Source organism: Argiope bruennichi, chromosome X1 (genome assembly GCF_947563725.1).
Source record: "Argiope bruennichi chromosome X1, qqArgBrue1.1, whole genome shotgun sequence".
Classification (NCBI taxonomy): Eukaryota; Metazoa; Arthropoda; class Arachnida; order Araneae; family Araneidae; genus Argiope; species Argiope bruennichi.
The window spans coordinates 66,809,657-66,829,165 of NC_079162.1; the positions used below are offsets into that span (position 1 = coordinate 66,809,657).

The window sequence follows — 19,509 nt, forward strand, 5'->3', positions numbered from 1 at the left end:
CGGTTGTATTTTTGCTGATTGCTGGTAGTAAATAATTTTAACGTTGATGCTTTAGCCTAACCTTACTTAATTTTTAGTATTTTGAATTAGTTATTTTTTTTATTAAATCAATTTAAAAAAATGATCTTCATGAAAAATGATGTGAATGCTTTTATTAATGGTTAATATGGACAAAGTATTTTGATAAATTGACACTTCTTTTGAATTTATAATTTGTATGTATGTTCTTTTCATGATATTTATGTTTTGTACTTTGTTTTGGAATGCTTTATTGTGAATTTTTGCTTTCACTAGAAATAATAAAGATATGCATTTTGTAAATTAACAAGGATGTTTTAGTGTGTTGTAAACTCTCTAGAACCTATGAAATAACATTAGTTATATATTGTAAAAATTATATCTTTTGATCTGTATTTTTATATATTGATACCTAGCTCTATCCCTGTAAATATTTTATTTATACTTTTATAATGTTTTTTATTCAGTTTATTCTCCCAGATCATTTATGGATGTAGTATATATAAAATAATTTTTCCTCCGTCGATTAGTTATGGGTCTTACTCGTAACAGAGTTTGCTTTGTTGGGGGTGTTAACTAATGAAAAAAAAAAAAAAACATTTTTTTCAAGTAAAATTCAATTAAAATCTTACTAAAAGATTTGGTGTTGTATTGCTTCAAAAATATTTTTTTCATAAATTTCCTTGTTTAAATTGGAAATACTAGTGCTTTTTTTATTGTCTTGGTTGCTTTTGTTGGCATACGTTTTATTACTTATATAAAAAAAATGTTATTTAGTTGAACTTGGGTGTTCGAAAATGACAAAATCGCCCTAAAATATCGATTTGTGTGTAAAACGAGTACAGTAATACGGAACGATGGTTCCATAGCAAAGCATGGCAGTAAAGATAAATAAATAATTAACATTTTTAATAAATAATACGTAGTAAATAAGCAGTAAGTAATTTTAATTTAAAAAAATAGTACGCAGCACTTAGAATACAATAATTGCACAACAAAACTTCAAATAAAACGTCGATTTTGATCATAAATTATTTTTAAATGAGAAATTTATTTTAATTAGAAAATTATTTAAAAAATAATAATCTGAGTTTATAACCTTTTGATGCTATTTGAAGTCACTGTAATTATCTACTTTTAATTACAATTTCCATACGTATTTAAGTTGCGTGTGCCAATAGAATAATGAATTAATCTGGTTGAAATGTATTTATTAATTTGGTTAAAATTAAATTTAAACATGAGATATATTTGAATTGTTCTTTTTCAATATTGGATTTTTTTTTTATTACTAATGTAATAATTTCGCCTGGAGAAAGTTAATCTAAGTAAAAAAAAAAAAAAAATTGGCAATTTTTTTCGGGTTCTTATTGCTAAAATGAAGCAATCAAAAACATTCTGTGTATACCATCTCATTTCATTTTACTATACAGTTATCAAATCATTTTTATTTGCCTTTAATTGATTATTATTTTTCTTCATCATAAAAGATTTAAATGAGTAAGTCGCACTTTTAAGAAACACTAGTTCAAAAAGTGAAACGGGGTGGAACATTTTTTAAATTTTAATGACAAATATTCCATTTCAAAGGGTTTCTGGTGATTTGTAGTTTGGATTTATTTTTTTGTGAAGAAGGTAATTAGAAAATTTTTAATTGAATTTGAACTGGTAATGGATAGGTTTAGAGAGAATGAAAGTCTTTGACGGGTTCGTAAATGGGCCACTCTGCTCAAAAAGTCAGAAAATGGTGGAAGAATGAAATTTTCATTTTCCTTATATCTCCTTCACTATTGGCAGTAGAAAGATTATGCAAAATAGGAAAATAATTCCCTCGTCGTAATAAACAGTTATTTAAAAAAAAAAAAAAAAAACCTTTTTGATATCTGTTACCCTTTAAAAATTAAGGAGTCGATAACCCCACTCATAGGAGAAAAAAAAACATCCTCTAATGTATGTTTAAATTAATTGTTCTTAGTTCACTGTACATACGGTAACCTCGTTGTCGAGACTCATCTTCAAGACCGGAGAGTTACAAATTAGTGATTTAATTCCACGGCAGATCTCTCATCTATGCAGATAGTATACTGTATTTAACATAGACAAAAAAAAAAAAAAAAAAAAACTACCATTGCCGTTTTTTATTTAACAGGAATGTTTTTGTTTATTTGGTAAACCTGTTTAGTCAAATGAGGTATTAGATTATCTTAAATCTTCACTTTGTCTTCGCATATGTGGAAGTCTAAGATGAAAAAAATCTTGCAAGAATGGTTAAAAAGGATACCTCTAATCTTCATCATGCTGCCGGTAGCGTGAATTTGGCGACTGGTTCCAGCTTAGTCATAGTGGTTAAACCTATGGACTAGGTTTGGCATCGGTTGCTAAGTCCATGCAATTCCACTTCTAGTGAGCCTGCGATTTACACATTGGATTAAGGAAGAAACACTTTTATTTTCCAAGTATGGAGCTTTTCCGACCGTTCTCCATGGCTTCGGATTTTTGAATAACTTTTGCAGCTACTGAGAAATTGGTTCTCAAAATGTTTGTATATGATAATTGATTGTTGTATTGTGACAAAATACCATATTTTATTTGATTCCAGCTTTTGCATGAAATCTGCATGTTTTACTGCCTCTGCTTTTTGACATACTATATTTTGATATAAAGACAGTATTTGATGATTTGACGCATTTTAAATGTTAAAAACTAATTATTTTTATCTGAAAAAATGTATAATAAACAAAACACTTCAATCAATATTTTGCTTTTTAGCAAATAGAAATCTGTGTCTCTTGGAATATTAACATTGAAATTGGTTTTGGAATGTACAATCGTTGAATCTGAGCTTATAAATAGAAATTTTCTTTGTAACGTTTATGATTTTGGTATACATAGTATATATATTGTCTTTGAAATTACTGTAAGCAAGCAGTTGCATTTAAATGAATTTTGAAACTGAAGATTTTGAAATTATTTGTACTGGTTAGAAATTTATAATGAGGTATTATATTGAGAGTTTACTGCTCAATGGTTTGGCTGATCTTTGATGCTATTATCCTCTTAACTTGTCTAGTCAATTTCAAAATTTTCTAGAATTTGTTAGAAGTTCATTCCAATTTAATATCTTGCATTACTGCGTATTAAATATAAAGAAACTCATTGAATTGCTTATCTATATAAGGTTTTTATTTATTCCTATATAATATGTGAAAATTATTTTTCGGAATCAGGTTAATAATTTGTATAATTTTATACTTTTTTTTTTTTTTTTTTTTGCTTTTTTAAGGTATGATGGATGATATCTACATGTTGGAAACTTCCCCCCTCAAAAACCGTGAATTATAGATGCTGAGATTTTAATCAGGCAAAATTAAACTGAGTTTAAACTTCATTCATTCCTTTATGTGGATGTATTAACAGGTTTTGTATATTTAAAAATCAAAAATTAGTAGCGTTTTTACCTGAACTAGTAATTAGCAGTAACAAATAACAATATTTGAAAATCGATATCTGCATGTGTTTTATATTAAAAACTGAAATTCATGGATATTTCGCGAAAAGCATTAGTCTAGACATATACACGAAAAGTGCTTCTGAAATGTATCTGCTCAGGATTATGCCTGACCAGTCTGGGAATCGGGATAATAGTTCAAGATTAAACTTCTACAGAAAATATACGATTCGGATAGAAATATAAAAGGCGTTGTGGCGTTATTCTGAAAATACGATTCTGTGAATCATTCATTGACTTTGATATGCTTATTTCGTTTGGTTGCGGAGTGACTCGACTTAACAGACTGGATTCTTATATTTGCATACATATAAGAGTATCATGCTAGCATTCTGAGATCAGATTTAATTGATGTGAAATGTTTTTTTCTTATAAAATTTTTCTAGATTGGTGTGAAGATTTGGCGTGGCGATAGCTTAAAAATATGTGTTCCATAAATATTCTTGTTTAGATTTAAGGTGCTAGAGCTTTTTTGAAATTTTTTATTTTGGTTGCTTTTGTTGGCATATGTTTTATTACTTATATAAAAATAAGTTATTCAGTGGTACTTGGGTATTCGAAAATGGCATGTTTGCACTAAACTATCGATTTATATAAAATTTCAAGTTAAGAAAAATGTGCCTTAAAATAAATACAGTAAGACGGAATGATGATTTCCTAGCTAAAAATGATAGTAACTTTAGATTGTAAATATTTAGCAATTTTAACAAATAATGCGTAATAAACAAACAATAAATTTTAATGAAGAAATAGTGTACAATGCTTTGAATACAACAGCTGCTTTGTAAAACTTTAAAATTTTAAACTTTAAAACTAACATACTCAATTTTTTAAGTGATATTTAAAAAAAAAAACTTTTTTGATTGAATACTTGTGCTTAGTTTTAGAGTGAAGCAAGTACCTTAAAAACTTATTTACTTACAATCATTAAGGAAACGATCTACTGACGTTATTTACTAACGAAAGCGATTAGGAAATTAAAATATTTTTTTCTCCAATTATTGATTTTGACTGCGTATTAATAAAAATAATTTCGAATTATAGATGATATTTTATCATTATCTTACATATCCAAAGTATCCGAAAAAAATTAAATTATTGAGAAATTAAGTTATTCGATGTATAAAGTTATTCATAGATTTTGAATTAGCTATTTCACTATCTAAAAACTTATTTTGCTAAGAAAACAGACTTCTTAGTACTTTCCGGTTCGGTGATGTCATTAGGCATCTTTGTAATCTGTTTTAATAATAACTTAGAACTTAAATTGCAGTGTACATGTTCTAAGTAAATAATTTCAATAAATTATTCTGTGTATAAAATAGACAAAATATTTCTACAAGATTGGCAAAAAGATTGGAACAAATATGATCCAGAATTCGGGAAGAGGGTAAAGAATTACATTCCCTGTGTGGATTAAAAGTTTTTAATATTATAATAAATTTTTAATTTTCTTTTTATCAGGACATGAACCATTTTTTTTATTGTCTAAATAAATTCAAAAAATTAAATTCTCTACTATGCCTCTGTGTGTCGTCGTTGTTGTTGATAATTTTAATTTTAAACGTTTCTTCACCAAAAAAGTTTCACCTTAAAAACCAGCATGTGAAACTTAATGCCTTAGGATTTAAATTTTACCCCCCCCCCTCGCCCAAAAAAAAAAAAGGAGTGTGTGTATTTAAAAGAACTTGTTAAATTTTTTCAGGAAATTTTCAACTATACTAGGATTAAACTGAAAAATTAAATTGAATTTTATTTGTATTTCATTTTAAAATAAAAGTTTTAATTGGTTGCATGCAGTTGTTTGTTGCAATTTCTTCTTTTCATCGGTGGGATCCTAGTTCTTGTGTTTGGTTGTGACGTTTGGTTTTTGGTTATATATATATATATATATATATATATATTTGCTCCAGCTTATTTACTTATAAATTATGATTTTTAGATCTTAAACTAAAATTTTTATTATTATTTAGCCGCCTTTGGTGACCAACCTGGACCAGTTCACTAGGAATATTAGCTATATTTAATTTCATTTAAATCGCTTAAACGTAATTTCATGTCCATGATGCAATCAAATTGTCTGACATTTAAAACATGTTGTTTAAATAGTCTTGCATATTTTCTATTATTTCTGGAAGTCAGTCCTATAATATCATTGCGCTATTAAAAACACAGTTGCCGGGTTCATCTCACTTATAAACTTCTGGATATTCATTTTTTTTTTACTCGTCTTGCAAATTACATGGATTTTAAATAGAATCCTTTTTCCTTAACTTTCAACAATGGATAAAACTCCTTCTGTTAAATATTTGGTGAAAAATGAAAATGGTTTGAATTTTAAGTTAACAGTGTAATCTGCTGTTGGAAATTATGCAAAAAATATATATTTAAAAAAAATGCCAAAAATCAGAAAAAAAAATTTGCTTTATTATTTGATATCATTAAAAAGATTATTATCTCCATTTTTGTGCAATACTTTTTTCTGAAGTTTTCGCAGAAAAAAAACTCAAAATTCAGTTTATTTTTTGTTAATTAAAATTCTAATTAAAAAAATTTTAAAATCACTCTGAAGTGCACATTTTTATTTTCTAAAGTATATATATACCAAGATTGGTAGCTATAAGCCAAATGGTCTGGTCTGTAGAATGCCAACGCACACATAATGAGAGAGAGACACACGTACTGCCATCTTTATGACTTTTTATATCTATTAATACACATTACATTTTGGAATATTTTATAGTGAATTTTTGCTTTCGAAAGCTGTGAAAAAGCTGTGCATTTTGTAAACACACAAGGGTATTTTAATTAATTGTAAATTCTTCAGACGCCAGTGGGCTAAAATTGGTTATATATCGTAAATAATTTGTTTGTGTCTTTTAATCTGTATTTTATATATTAATGTCTTATTTTATTTATGTTGCTGTGATGTTTTTTATTGAATCTATCGAATTTTGTAAATAAATTCCACCCCATTTATGGGTGCAGTATGTATTGAATTTTGTTCTCCACCGGCCTGCTACGGCTTTACACCCAGTCAGATTAAATTAAAAAGTAAGAATTAATAATGTAGATGAGATGAACTATTTTAAATATGAAATATTTCTGAGTTATATTTTAATTTTTTTATTATTAATAGATAATGCCAATTGGTGAGAGTTAAATCTTCATATAGCAAAAAATTTGGAAGATCAGTTGTCTCCAGGTTCTCCTGTGCTAAAATAATCAGACATTTCTTGTGTACCATCTCATTACATTTTAACAAATGATTGCTGAATAAGTTTTATTCGCCTTTAATTGATTATTGTTTTATTATCTGCATCATATTACATTTAGAGGAGAAAGTAGCGCTGTTTAAACAAAAACAACAGAAAAAAAAAAGTGGGTCATCATGTCAAATGGCAATTTTAAGAAACTTATTTGGAAGACTAAACTTGGCGGAGCGTTTTCTTAGTTAAATTAACAGATATTCCTTTTAATTTGTTTCTAGTGATTTGAAATTTGATTTCAAGACTATTTGAATGTGAGAATAAGTGGGTTCCTTTTAAGAAGTCTACCTATTGCAGATAGTTGTCTTCACACGAATTTTGTAAAATGTCTTCATATCTTCTCCGATCATATATATAGTGAGGAAAAGTAGAATTAAATTCCTCAGATTGACCGCTTTAGCATGTTGTCTGTCGCATGAATCGTTGGTGATTCACTCCTACTATGTAATTCGGTGATCCTCTTTTCTACTACTTATAAGGAAGGCGAGAAGGAAGGCCATTCAGTTAGATAGATTATCCGGATCACAGGCTTAAATTATGGCAGCGAATGTGTTAATAATTTTTACATTACTTCTGCATTACCGTATCAGGAATAATTTTGAAAAATGAAGTCCCTTGCTTAAAATGTTGAATGTTACATCACTGTAAATTCATGTATTTATAGTTATTTGTTCCTTATAGTTATTTGTATATTTATAGTTGCATACATACATTTATAGCGAAAAGACTAAAAGTTGAAGATTACAACCTTTATAATGTTTCTGTTAGAGTGCTCCACCTAATATCACCTTTTAACCCTCCAGCTGCTTATTCTGCGATTTCCTCGGATGGGCAATCGTTTCATTTTCTATTACGTCCCGCGTTTCTCGCAGTTTAGATTGTTTATTTTTACGATAACAGATTTTTTTTATACCATATTATTATCATGTAACATACAGTATCAGCTCATTTTGTTTGAAACAAATTTGAACTTATTTGCAAACATCGCATCAAAATAGTGATTTTTAAAAATTATATAGCCAGAGGGTTAGGACAAGTTTATGCTCTTGGTTAACGATTATCTGAAAAAAAAAAGCATAAATAAAATGAGCTGCATATTTCATTTTTCATAGGAAACTCTTATTAAATCTATATTTTTTTAACTTATGGAACGTCACTGAATTTGCCGTCAATTTTAATCGTCTATGAATTTTGAATTTATATTTGCTTATTATAGATACCATCTTTGTATTTATTAGTGAAAATAGGTAGAAAACTTGTTTAATAGACAACACAAAGTCAAATTTAGAATTATTTGACATATTTTCGTTGCACATTTTTCGTTCATTTTTCTCTAAGGCTCCTATTATCTAATATGCAGTGATTTCTTTAAAAAAAAAAAAAACAAAAAAAAAAACATGCATGATTCTTGTATTTTGCTGTAGCAAATATTCAATTGTGATTTGAATTTCCATTCAAAAATATATATAGCTTCTACTTGCCTGAAGAAAAACATTTGTGATATTTTTAGATTCTAATAATTCTAAATAGTGTACTTTGATTCAATGTTCTTTTGTTTCGTCTCACCATTCTTCATAACACAGACCAGTGGCGTGGATTTGGTGATCGGTACCAGCTTGGTCATAGTGGGTGAACCTATGGACTAAGTATGGTACCGCTCACTATGTTCATGCAATTCAACCTCACTTGAGCTTGCAGTCTGCAAATTGGATTAAAGAAGATATATGGTTCTCTTCTCTGAACATTGATCTTTTTTAGCCGTTCTCCAGAAGCTTGGATTTTTGTATAACAGCTTTTACAGTTTCTCAGAAATTGGTGCAGCATTGCATGAAGCCATAGTGTGCATCTTCATTATGTCTTGATGTGCGAGGAAGCCTAATATAAATTTTTGCAAGAATGATTGAAAAGGATAGCCTGATCTTCAGTCATCAGAATGTAGACAGGTGGCGTGGATTTGGTGACTGGTACCAACTTGGTTGCACTGGCTGAACCTATGGCGCTAGTCGCCGTGATGACACCGGTCGCCACGTTCATGCAATTTTGTTTCGAGTCGGCTTGCATTCTATACCAGTTGGATCTAGGAAGATGTAGTTTTCTTCTACGAACCTGGCATAATCTCTACTAATAATAAAGATGAATGTGTTAATGTGCGTGCGTTGACTGCACATAATCGTGTTTTGTCTTGTTGATCTTGAGCTACCAGACTTTATACATATATACTTTAAAGGGTGAAAATGTGAATATCTCAACATTTTTTTTTTTTTTTTTTGAAATTTCAATTAAAAATTAGTCGAAATTTTGATGTTTTTAATCATAATTCTCAAAAATGTTTCAAGATATTTTTATATGATCTTAAAATTCAAAATATTATTTTTCGATGATACCGATTTTTTTGCCATATTTTTAATTTTTAATTTACGTTTAAGAAATATGTTAAGCATATTTTTACTACAATATATTTCATTGTTGAAATGAAACTCTTTTTCATTTTACCTATTAATATTTCCTCCTGGCGTTTTTTCTCATTGTTATTACCAAGATATGAAGATTCGGATTATTTTTTCATGTTAAGTAGGTTTCATTTTATGCTTTTATTAAAAATTTTGAAATTTTATTGTGCTTACAATTGAAATTTAAATTCAGAATCAAGTAATGGAGACATTTTTTTTGAAGTGCAGCTATTTTTAAGTATTGCTACTTTTTTCTGTGATATAATTGGATGTAAAAGATATTGATAGAAAGTTAAGAAAATGCATAGCACAACGAGCAGAATGATGTATGATTTCTAAAATAGCATGGATTATGCATCTACCAAGATTTAAAGTTAAGAAATATTTTGCTGAATATGGTCATTAAAACCAAGTTATTTGATTGAAATTTTTAGCAAATATTAATTCGAGTGAGTCCACTGGTAACCAAGGACTCATAAAACTTATGTCGTTAAATATCAATTGGAAAGAGTTCAGAAACAATTTGTGGGGGGGGGGCTTGAATGGAAGAAATTTGTAAAATTCCATGTGATGTCTGTTTAATCTGATGCTTGGAACAGAAGAATATGAGGTAAAGTTGATATCAGAATTATCTTTTTTTTTTCAAGGATAAGAATCTTATCGAAACGTGTGGCATTTTTATTTGTTATAAATCGGACATATTATATGTAATAAATCGGAGTATCCTTTCGATGCGATGTTCTTTTCTCATTTTGTTTTCATTTTCTTGTTTACGAATTGAGAGACGTAAACAACTTTTAAAAAACTGAGATACCTAAAAGCTGCAACAATAAAAGTCGACTAAGGCATTTTACCTTTTCAAAATCAAACTGCTTCATTCTTAGAAGGACAAACTAAGAAAAAAAAAAAATACACAATTTGGAACGAATCTTTGTTCATTTATGCTATCCGAAAACACTTTGCCGTCCCTCTAGCGTTTCCTAAACGTGGAATTAAAGACTGTTGTGTAGTAATCCCACGTCGTCGACGATTCCACTCCAGCTCTACTTACATTGGATTACGGGCGAGACTCCGACTTCTCCTGGCGAATCCAAAAATTGCGGTTCTGCAGGGGGAGGGGGGCCTTTTAGGAATAGATTTTTTGAATGGCGAGGCCCATTCTGTATCTCTCTAGGATAGCGAGTGACTGTTCTCCCACGAGATAGAGCTTGAAATGAAATAAGATCAGAGCAGCCTTCGGCTCTGCTGCTTCAGTAATGTACTTCGAAGGCTTTAGCTATTGATTTGAGATGCTCTTTAAAGAGTGGAATAATTTGCCGCTCCATTTGGGCGCTTCTTTATTATTATTATATATATATATTTTTTTTTCATTTGGGGTACGCTGTCGCGATATTTATTTACTCTCCCCCATTTTTCTTTGGAGAACATATTCCCCCGGGAGTGAGTTCTTTCGCTCGCTACTATCATAACCTGTGACTTATGGAAAATGGGGGAGATGGGACAGAGGGAAGTAGGTTTGACATCTCTTCAGCTGCGTCTGGCTCCCTGCTTGGAACTTTGAAGTAACTTGATGTCCTATTTCCCTCCCCTGGTGATGAGCTCAGACACTGCTTTGATGTCATTTGTGCCCACATTAACAGCCCCTTTCTCCGTTTTTATGCCCATTAAACGAAAACGAAGCCAGAATCAAAGACCGATGGACCACTTTGTGGTGCATCTATAGCTTCCTTCCGAAGTGCTGTTCATCAGTGGACTGGATTAATGAAAAAAGTAATGGATAATAGGTAAAATATTTTCCATTATGTGGGTGGTTTAAAAAAAATGACGGAAAATCTTTTAAATGTATTAATTTTTCCGCTTGTTTCGCTGAGGATACTTAGGAGAAGCAACTGAATAGGCTGATTTTAATCAGCTTACCTAGGATTATTCAACTACTTTCTTTCTAGCGTTGCCTTCTAGTGTCTTAAGTGATGCCAATTCACTACTAAATGAAAGCAGTTTTCTTCTTTGAAACAGAAAAGAAATTTTTCGTATAATCCTCCCTTCTTCTATCGAAATTTTATTCAATTGACTCCCAGTGTAAAAGAGAGCTTGTCTATTTGGTGTACTAATTGCATACAAACTGAATATTCATTTACTAACATCTTTATTTTCATTTGATGAGATTTTTGAGTTGGGTTTTAATTTTTATTTCTATGCAGTTAAATGTACTATTGATTCGACATTGATTGTACTGCCAAGTGTTGTCCAATACAAGTGACTGAATTATGGGTTGCAATCTGAAAGGGTGTTATTTCGCATAGGAGCAAGAAAATTTATATATTTTTTCGCAAGCTTCAACAACTTTTTCTGTTCCGAATGAGAAAAAAAGTTCTTCCAGAGTTCAATGTGATTAAGAACATGTAACGATAATTGTTGTAATGATAACGTAACGAAAATGAAATATTGAACCTTCTTAACCAGTTGACACATTCTACTTGAAACATATATTGTTATTTCACTTCATATAAAAACCTAAAGAATATCTGAGATACTTAATTCGTCTATGCTTTGACTTAATCTGAACGCTCTCATTAATTACAATTTTATGTATCATCAATTAATGTTTTACTTTTCACACTGTATCCATATTTCTGAAAGTTACAAAAATTTATCGCATAAAAGTGGAGCTGCAGTTTGAAAAGGCCTTGCTTTAATTGAATTAATGATTTTTTACTCAAATCCATTATAACTTCGAAATGTGTGTTTCTATATAATAATATGTTAAATATGTGAGGAATGTGCAAAATTTTGATACTTTGTCCCTTTATTCCATCGTTCTGAGCAATCAATATTGTCGTTAAAAGTATGAAGAAAGATTTGTCGAGTCTGTTGTGAGGTTTCTTATCCATTAATTTATAAGGAAAATGAATGAAAATCAGATTCAAAATCTTTATCCAAGTCCTTTTATACGGTAGACGAATTTTAAAAAAAATGGAGATATTATTATTGATGTTGCAGTCACATGACAAATAGCTGCGCATATCATGTAAAATCCACTGCACCTACTTTTAAACCCAGTACTTGCGAGCGTATAGTTCCCAATTTGTTGTTCGTTTCCAGAACTTTAGATTAATTTTTTTAACAATTTTATCCTATTGTTTTGTTGTTGTTTTATAATGGCACTTGCCATGCAAGCTCGTTGACGAAGTCAGCGATTTTTAGCCAAGGGAGGGTCTCTTGTTTTAGTAGCGCCAACTAGGGCCAAGAGTACGTCTTAGCTACTCACGCATCACATTCGCTTGCACAACCCCTTTTTACAGGGGGGCACATTCACACGTGTCACAGATAGAACAGATGAAGAACGCCCTGGACGCCCAAATCACGAGGAAGACGCGCTAGCCCTATGCCAGGACGCCGGCTTTTATCCTATAAAAGGTGCTAGCAGTGAGAAAAATAAGAACATTTCTAAGGCTCTTTGTTAAGAAAACGCATCTAACGGGATTTCTTTCAGTTCTTTTCAATCGTACTTTTTTATTTTGATCCGAATCTTTTGTATTTATTGCTCATATAGCTAAATCAATTTTGTGTATTATCCACGGTTGCTCTGCCACCTAATTCCCCTTATAATCGGGGTAAATTGTATCGGTAAATAAAATGTATACTTCTCCTCTTTCATCCCTCCTGTTTTCCTTTCAGGGACTCACTTTCTGTAGGTTATTACGGGTTTCCCAACTCCGAGGTACCCAAGGATCTTCAATTCCTTTCAGTTTATCTTTCTCTACATCTGCTTTCTGCTTTGTCTATATGTTTTCTTTTACCGTTGTTTTTGACTATAAAGAAGTAGCAGAATAATATTTAGTGGCCTGGTGATTTGTTTATCAAATTAATTTTTTTTAATCTAGAAATTGCTAAGACATTACTTGAAAAATCCGCTGAACAATTTGTAAAATTCGAACTTAATACAGATATAGAATTGATGATTCTGTTCTTTTGCTTAAAAGGGGTTTAGAGAGAAATGAATTTCAAGGCAATGTTTCATGTTCGAATAGTAGTGTTTATTGGTGGCCTTAATCGATTGGACCAGCTATTTCCATTTAAGCGAGGGCCTCAAGGTACTCCGCACCGGAGTTGATTCTCAGCAGTTGATTCTCAGCTCAGTTCAATGGCATTACCAGAATTGGATTAATCATGGCGAATTACCTGCACTTATTTTCAGAATGTGCAAGATTAAATTAAAAAATTTAAGAGCTGCATTTTTTTTTTTATTTCATGGTATATAAAATATAGGAAAGAAAAATATAAAAAATCTCAATAAATCGAACCTAGAATTTCACAGTGGATCTCCATGTTTTAGGTCTTCCTTAACCATGGAAAATAAATAAAGTCCCGTGTGAAAGTCAGTCTCGCAACATAACCCAAACGCAACTGATGATATTAGGTTCTTAGTCATAGCACCGAAATTATGGTTATCGACCAAATTTTAAATGAAATAATTTGTTTACTGGTGACTTCTCCGTCTGTTTGCTTAGAGGCATGATAACTGAGAACGAAAGAACTAAAAGATTATTAAATTTAGGCGTATGGTTTTATCATCATTATTGTTGATCTGTAACCTATTTTTAACCAAATTCATAAAAATGTTAACTGTCTGTTAGTCTATCTGTTTGTAGGTATGCGAAAACTGTATTTGAAAATATAACGTTTTAAATAAATGAAATTTGTTATGTATTCTTGTCACCAAAATTCTTGTTTTGCATAAAATTTTGTTTCCTAATGGGTGATGGGATGTTACATAGTTGTTTTTATTATATTATGAATCATGTAGTAAATAAATAGTAAATAATAAAATCTTTAGATTTTTTTTAAATGCTGACTAAAGTGTTTTTCTAATCGGCCACCCGTACCTTCTAAGTTGGACCCTGCGTCTTGCCTAATCTGAAAGATGTGGATGTCGGTTTCTCATATTCTTTAAAGGGACGGTGGAGTCTTTTTGGAATTTTTGCGAATTATTCACTTTGAGTTATGAAACGTTTTATGCATATGCATTAAAATATAAATACGTCAAATTTCTTGTAAAAAACTTTTTAAAACTAAATATTATTTTTTTAAAATTAAAAGATATTTAATATTTTTTTTAATTTGTAAAGATTTTAGGCGACTCAATTTTAAATTTTTTCTAATATTTTTTCCTTGTTACCCAATATAAATTTATTTGGAATAAAATTGTGTATGATTTTGTAATTCCAATTAAATGCTCGTTTTTGAGAAATATTTTTATGAACACTTACTAAATTTTCATAAAAATTTATGTTTTTCGGAACTAAAATTGACTTTTAACCATCTAAAAAAAAAAAAAAAAAAAAAAAAAAATCGAAACATAAAATGCATATCCTATTTTCTTTTAATGTTTAACCAAAATCTTTATAATCAGTTCTATTTAATTTCTTCAAAAATTTAGACACTTGGAACATTTCACACATATTTAAATGTAATTACAATATTATTTTGAGGAAAGTAATAAAAATGGGATTTTTTTTTTCTTTAGGCCTCTGAAATTTCATTGTATTGAACAATATGTCTTATAACACTATTTTAATTGAATATAAACATATATTTTGGTGAGGAAACGATTAAAAAAAATCATGTTTCTGTCCATTTTTGTTTATTTCAAAGTCCTCTGTCCCCTTAAATATAAAGATAATTTATTGCTCTGAAAATGTTCCGAAATCAAAAAGGAAGGAGATTTTTTAAGCCGATATTTTACATTTAAAAAATGTAGTGCTAATAAAACTAATACACGCACTCATATATGTAAGATCAATTATCTCAGTAATAGGCATCTTATTTGAGTAGTAGGTTTGTAACTCCTCAGCATTTCAAATGTCCATTGGCGACTAGCTGAGTTGTAAAAACTGCTTTAAAATACTGCTGAGTTAAAGATTTATTATAATAAGCAACGGCAGCCAGTGTAATCTTGGAAGGCTTCTGTTTCACTTTGTAAGGTTTCCGAGTTGAATGCTTTTCTTATTTTAATACCTGGCCATAATAAATGAGATAATTCATATAAGTTTTATTGTTATTTTCTTTCCTTATTTCCGATTTATTTTTTTTATTCATTTAAGTTCCAATTTTTCTTCATTATTGCTTGAGATCGCAAAAGTTTTCAGCCAAAATTAGAGTTGCGGAAGTTTTTCTTTGATTGAAGCGAGTGAGTAGAAAAATGTAAAAGGCCCTGATTTAGTACATGAAATAGCGTTCTTGAAATGAAATAAAATTGTAAATTCAAACATAAATAATCTTTGTCAAGAAATAATTTTTGTAGACATTCAAAATGCTTTTGGGTTGAATCCCTTAAATTATTTCTGGTGTAAAAATTAGTTTTAGTTCTGAAGAGAATTGTAGCTTATATCATTGTAATAAATAGATGCAAATATATGATAAATTAGGAAATAATTTTGGCTTGGTTATAGGAATAAGTTAATTTTGACTTTCTACCCATAATCTTCATTAATCAAGTCAGTATAGTGCCAATTCTTGAGCGAGGTTTCTTATCTGCTAGTAACAAAACCAAATTGAATCGCAATAACCCAGACTACACGTCCCCCCTCCCATTTCTCATAATTAGTTCTCTAAGGCATGTCTTAAATCATTTCAGTTAAATTTATCCATCTATAATTTGAAGCCATTTTTCTTTTCATTTATTATTAATTCTTCATTATTGCTTGAGATCGCAAAAGTTTTCAGTCAAAATTAGAGTTGCGGAAATTTTTTCTTTGGATAAAGAGAACGAATAGAAAAATGTAAAGGGCTTTGATTTAACGCATTAAATAGCGTTCTTGAAATAAAATCTTGTAAATCAGGCAGGGAGATTGGAAGTGGGGAGGAGAGTGATCAGGAATTGCTCTGAAGAGTGCTCAGAAATTGACTTTATCTTCAAAGTAATGATCCATCCTTAAAATAGCTTTCATGTGACTTCAAAACGGAAAACGAGACTTTAACCCTCTAACCGGAACATTTATTTTACAAGTATTGTAGTGGGCATTATGACCGATATCCCGGTCAAAGGGTTAGTCTAGTTAAATTAAACTTGAGAGAGGATACTTAAACTTTTTAATTCGAGACGGTGACTGCTATTAAATTTGTGGATGAAAATCTAACTACCCCAAGAGCACTCACAAACAGGAAAATGGAATAACCAGTGATAAGTTAATTAATGAAAAAGTGAAGATAAATTAAATACTCTCTGACTTCGGCGCTCATTGTATTAGCTGTGTTAGTTTAATCAAGCCAGCCAACTTTCTTGAAATACATTTTATCACAACAAACGGAAGTGCGATTTTATATTTTCGCAATAAAATATTAAGCATTTTAATTGGCTGCAAAGTAGCAAAATTAATTCGCGAAATCAGTCCAATTGTTGCACAAATATATATTCCTCAAGTAATTCTGGAAAATAAATTTATCCTTATTCATTCTACTTCGATATATCGTACAGAATTTTTAACTCTTGTGCTTGAGATATTTCACTTTTCATTTTCTGTGACTGCGTAATGGGAATTTCAGATAGATAAACGAACCAGATGATTGCCTGTTAACTTTAATTATTGATTTTTCATCTTTTTTCTAATTCTTCACGCTACATTTTCAAAAATGCATCTTGCTCCTTACCTAGATCTGTTCTGCACTTTCAAAAGATTGACTAGTTTCGCTTTCTAATGAAACTCTTTGTTAGAAAGACCATTTTGATTTGTTTCCATCTTGATGAAAACAGATGTGAAAATTGGCAAGTAACGAGTTATGTATTATGAAGTTGTGACCTGTAACAGACTTTTCCATTTCAAAAAATGTTGAAAAAACAAATTAGGCCTAGTCCAAGCTACATCGAGATATCAAATTGAATTTTTAAACTCGAATGCTTCAAAAATTTCACTTTCCGCTTTTCGTTTATTGTAATTTCTTACTGGCTGGAAGACAAGCCGACTACGTGTGCACTTTAACTTTTCATTTTCTATTGATGTGATTTCCAGAATGCAGTAAAGATAGTTCGGATTTGTTCCCACTGTGGTGAAAAACGATATGAAAATTGGCAAGTAACTAATATGCAGTATGAAGTTCCGATTTGTAGCAAGCTTTTCTTTCTTTCCTTCTTAAAGATATTATCGAGATATGAAGGTCCGATTTGTAGCAAGCTTTTCTTTCTTTCTTTCTTAAAGATATTATCGAGATATGAAGGTAAATTTTTAACTCGAATCCTCAGAAACTACCGTTTATTGTGGTTTCTTACTATAGTCTGTGTATTTTCAGTAGGCGGTTCATGGTCACATTTTCTACCGCGTTACTGGTACCAAACAACCAATAATGAGGTAGAAAATGTGACCTTGAACCGCCTATTGAAAATACACATATAGTAATAGTTAAGCCGACTGTGTGCAAACTTTTAACTTTTTGTTTCCCTTCTCTCTGGAGTTTCCAATACTACAATTTCCAGAATACAACCTACTACATAGATGTTTAGAAGAGTGACTTATTTGCTTTCTGATGAAATTCTTTGTTATTAAAGTTATTATGATTTCTTCTTTACATTCCGAAAACAGACATGAAAATTAGCAAGTAACAAGATATCATGTGAAGGTGTGATTTGTAACAAACAGTTCCATCTCAAAAATTGCTGGAAAAACAAACTAGGGGTTATCCAACATATATCGGAAATTATCTTTACGACTTTCTTTTTTTTTCCGTTTATTGCAATTTCTTACAAGCAGTAGGCAAGCCGACTGCGTGTGAACTTTAATTGTTCGTTTTCCATCTCTTTGGAATTACCGTCGCTGCGATTTCTTGAATGCAGCTCATTACTCCGATCTATTGAGTATGTTTCGAAGAGGGGTCGTGCTTCGCTTCCTAATGAGTGATCTCTCCTGCCTCCCTCGGCGACACTAATAGAAGTTAAAGAGCGACCCACTCACCCAGGGAGTTTTCGCAAATAATGCATTACTGCTTGTTAGCAACTTAGCCGCGTAGCCAATTAGTTTCAGACTGTGTTTATTTTCACCCCACTCCCCTTTACCAAGTCGTGCTTCGACAATTTTTCGCTCTGTTTGTTAAAGATTGCGCGAGAGGTTCTTCTCATTAGGTTTGCTTTCGCGCGCGTATCGTTGCGATTTGTCGATTTTAATGGGCATAATACGCCTATCGCCCGACGCTTCATTCCATGTGAAAGGAAGCTGCTACAATTCCTTTCGCCTACCCATCTTCGCTTGGGTGACTTCCGAAGTGCCAGAGAATAAAGAACGTTTTTATTTATTTATTATTTTCTTTCTTTCTAGTTTTTTTTTTTTAATTGGGTTTGTTTTCTTTATATTTATTATTTTTTCCCCTTAAAAATTCTCGCTCGGTTCTTTCGTTTCAGAATGGCAGAAAACGGAAGCGGACAAGGCGCGTGAAAAACTTCTATTAGAGGAACTGGTGATCATTGTCAATAAGAGAGATGAGCTAGTCCGGGAGCTTCACACACAAGAACAAGCGTAAGTTTATTGTTTTTTTTTTGTTGTTGTTGTTGTTATTGTTATCTACCTTGTTTCGTTATGTAACATTTGATTATTTGGAGAGGAAATGAAAGCGTATTTGTATTTTTTTTTATGAGCAGTAGATTTCTTTTATTCAGTTTTCTTAAAAATGTGAGTATGTATGCGCATTTGTTGATTGGCGCCAAAGTCGAGTGCGCTTTCTTTTAATAAGAATAGCTGTTGTATACGGTTTCATAAGAATAAGTAATATTTTCTTTAAACTGTAATATTCAAACAATGATCTGTTTTGAATATTACTATCCAGGCTGATGGATTTCAGTTCTGTATATTGATATTATGAAAAACTAATATTGCATGATTTTCTTTGATATTTTTGTGTTAATTTGTATAAATTTTTTTAAGTGTTTTGATTTTAAATACTTGACTAAAATTTGCCAAATAATATCGCTAAATTTCTTGTTATTATTTAATGATTTGTCATAAATATATACTCCAGTGGAGCGATTATGTTTGGCAGAAGTTTCTCTGGTATATTTTTATCCTCTTTTGTGGCTGTACTGTCTTTACACTTTATGGAGTGGGCCATAACAGCAATAATGTCATTAAATTCTCAGAATCAATTACGTATGGATTAGCTGTGACCTTGTAAAACTTGCTTTCTTGCACTTATCCACTCCATGGAATGAAACAGTGCCTTGTGCTTTCCGTAACAGAAAATACTATATCAGAACAAGCATAAATACTATATCAGAACAAGC

General features: G+C 30.7%; 1 protein-coding gene across 3 annotated transcripts in view; it reads left to right on the forward strand.

Moving 5' to 3' along the window:
* Nucleotides 1-19,509, forward strand: part of LOC129958631 (EH domain-binding protein 1-like) — a 149,393-nt gene that overhangs the window by 91,544 nt on the left and 38,340 nt on the right. For all 3 annotated transcript variants that reach the window (XM_056071231.1, XM_056071230.1, XM_056071232.1), the window contains one exon: nucleotides 18,634-18,748. In XM_056071231.1, coding sequence (XP_055927206.1) covers nucleotides 18,634-18,748 — 115 coding nt within the window. The remainder of the gene's footprint in view (nucleotides 1-18,633; nucleotides 18,749-19,509) is intronic.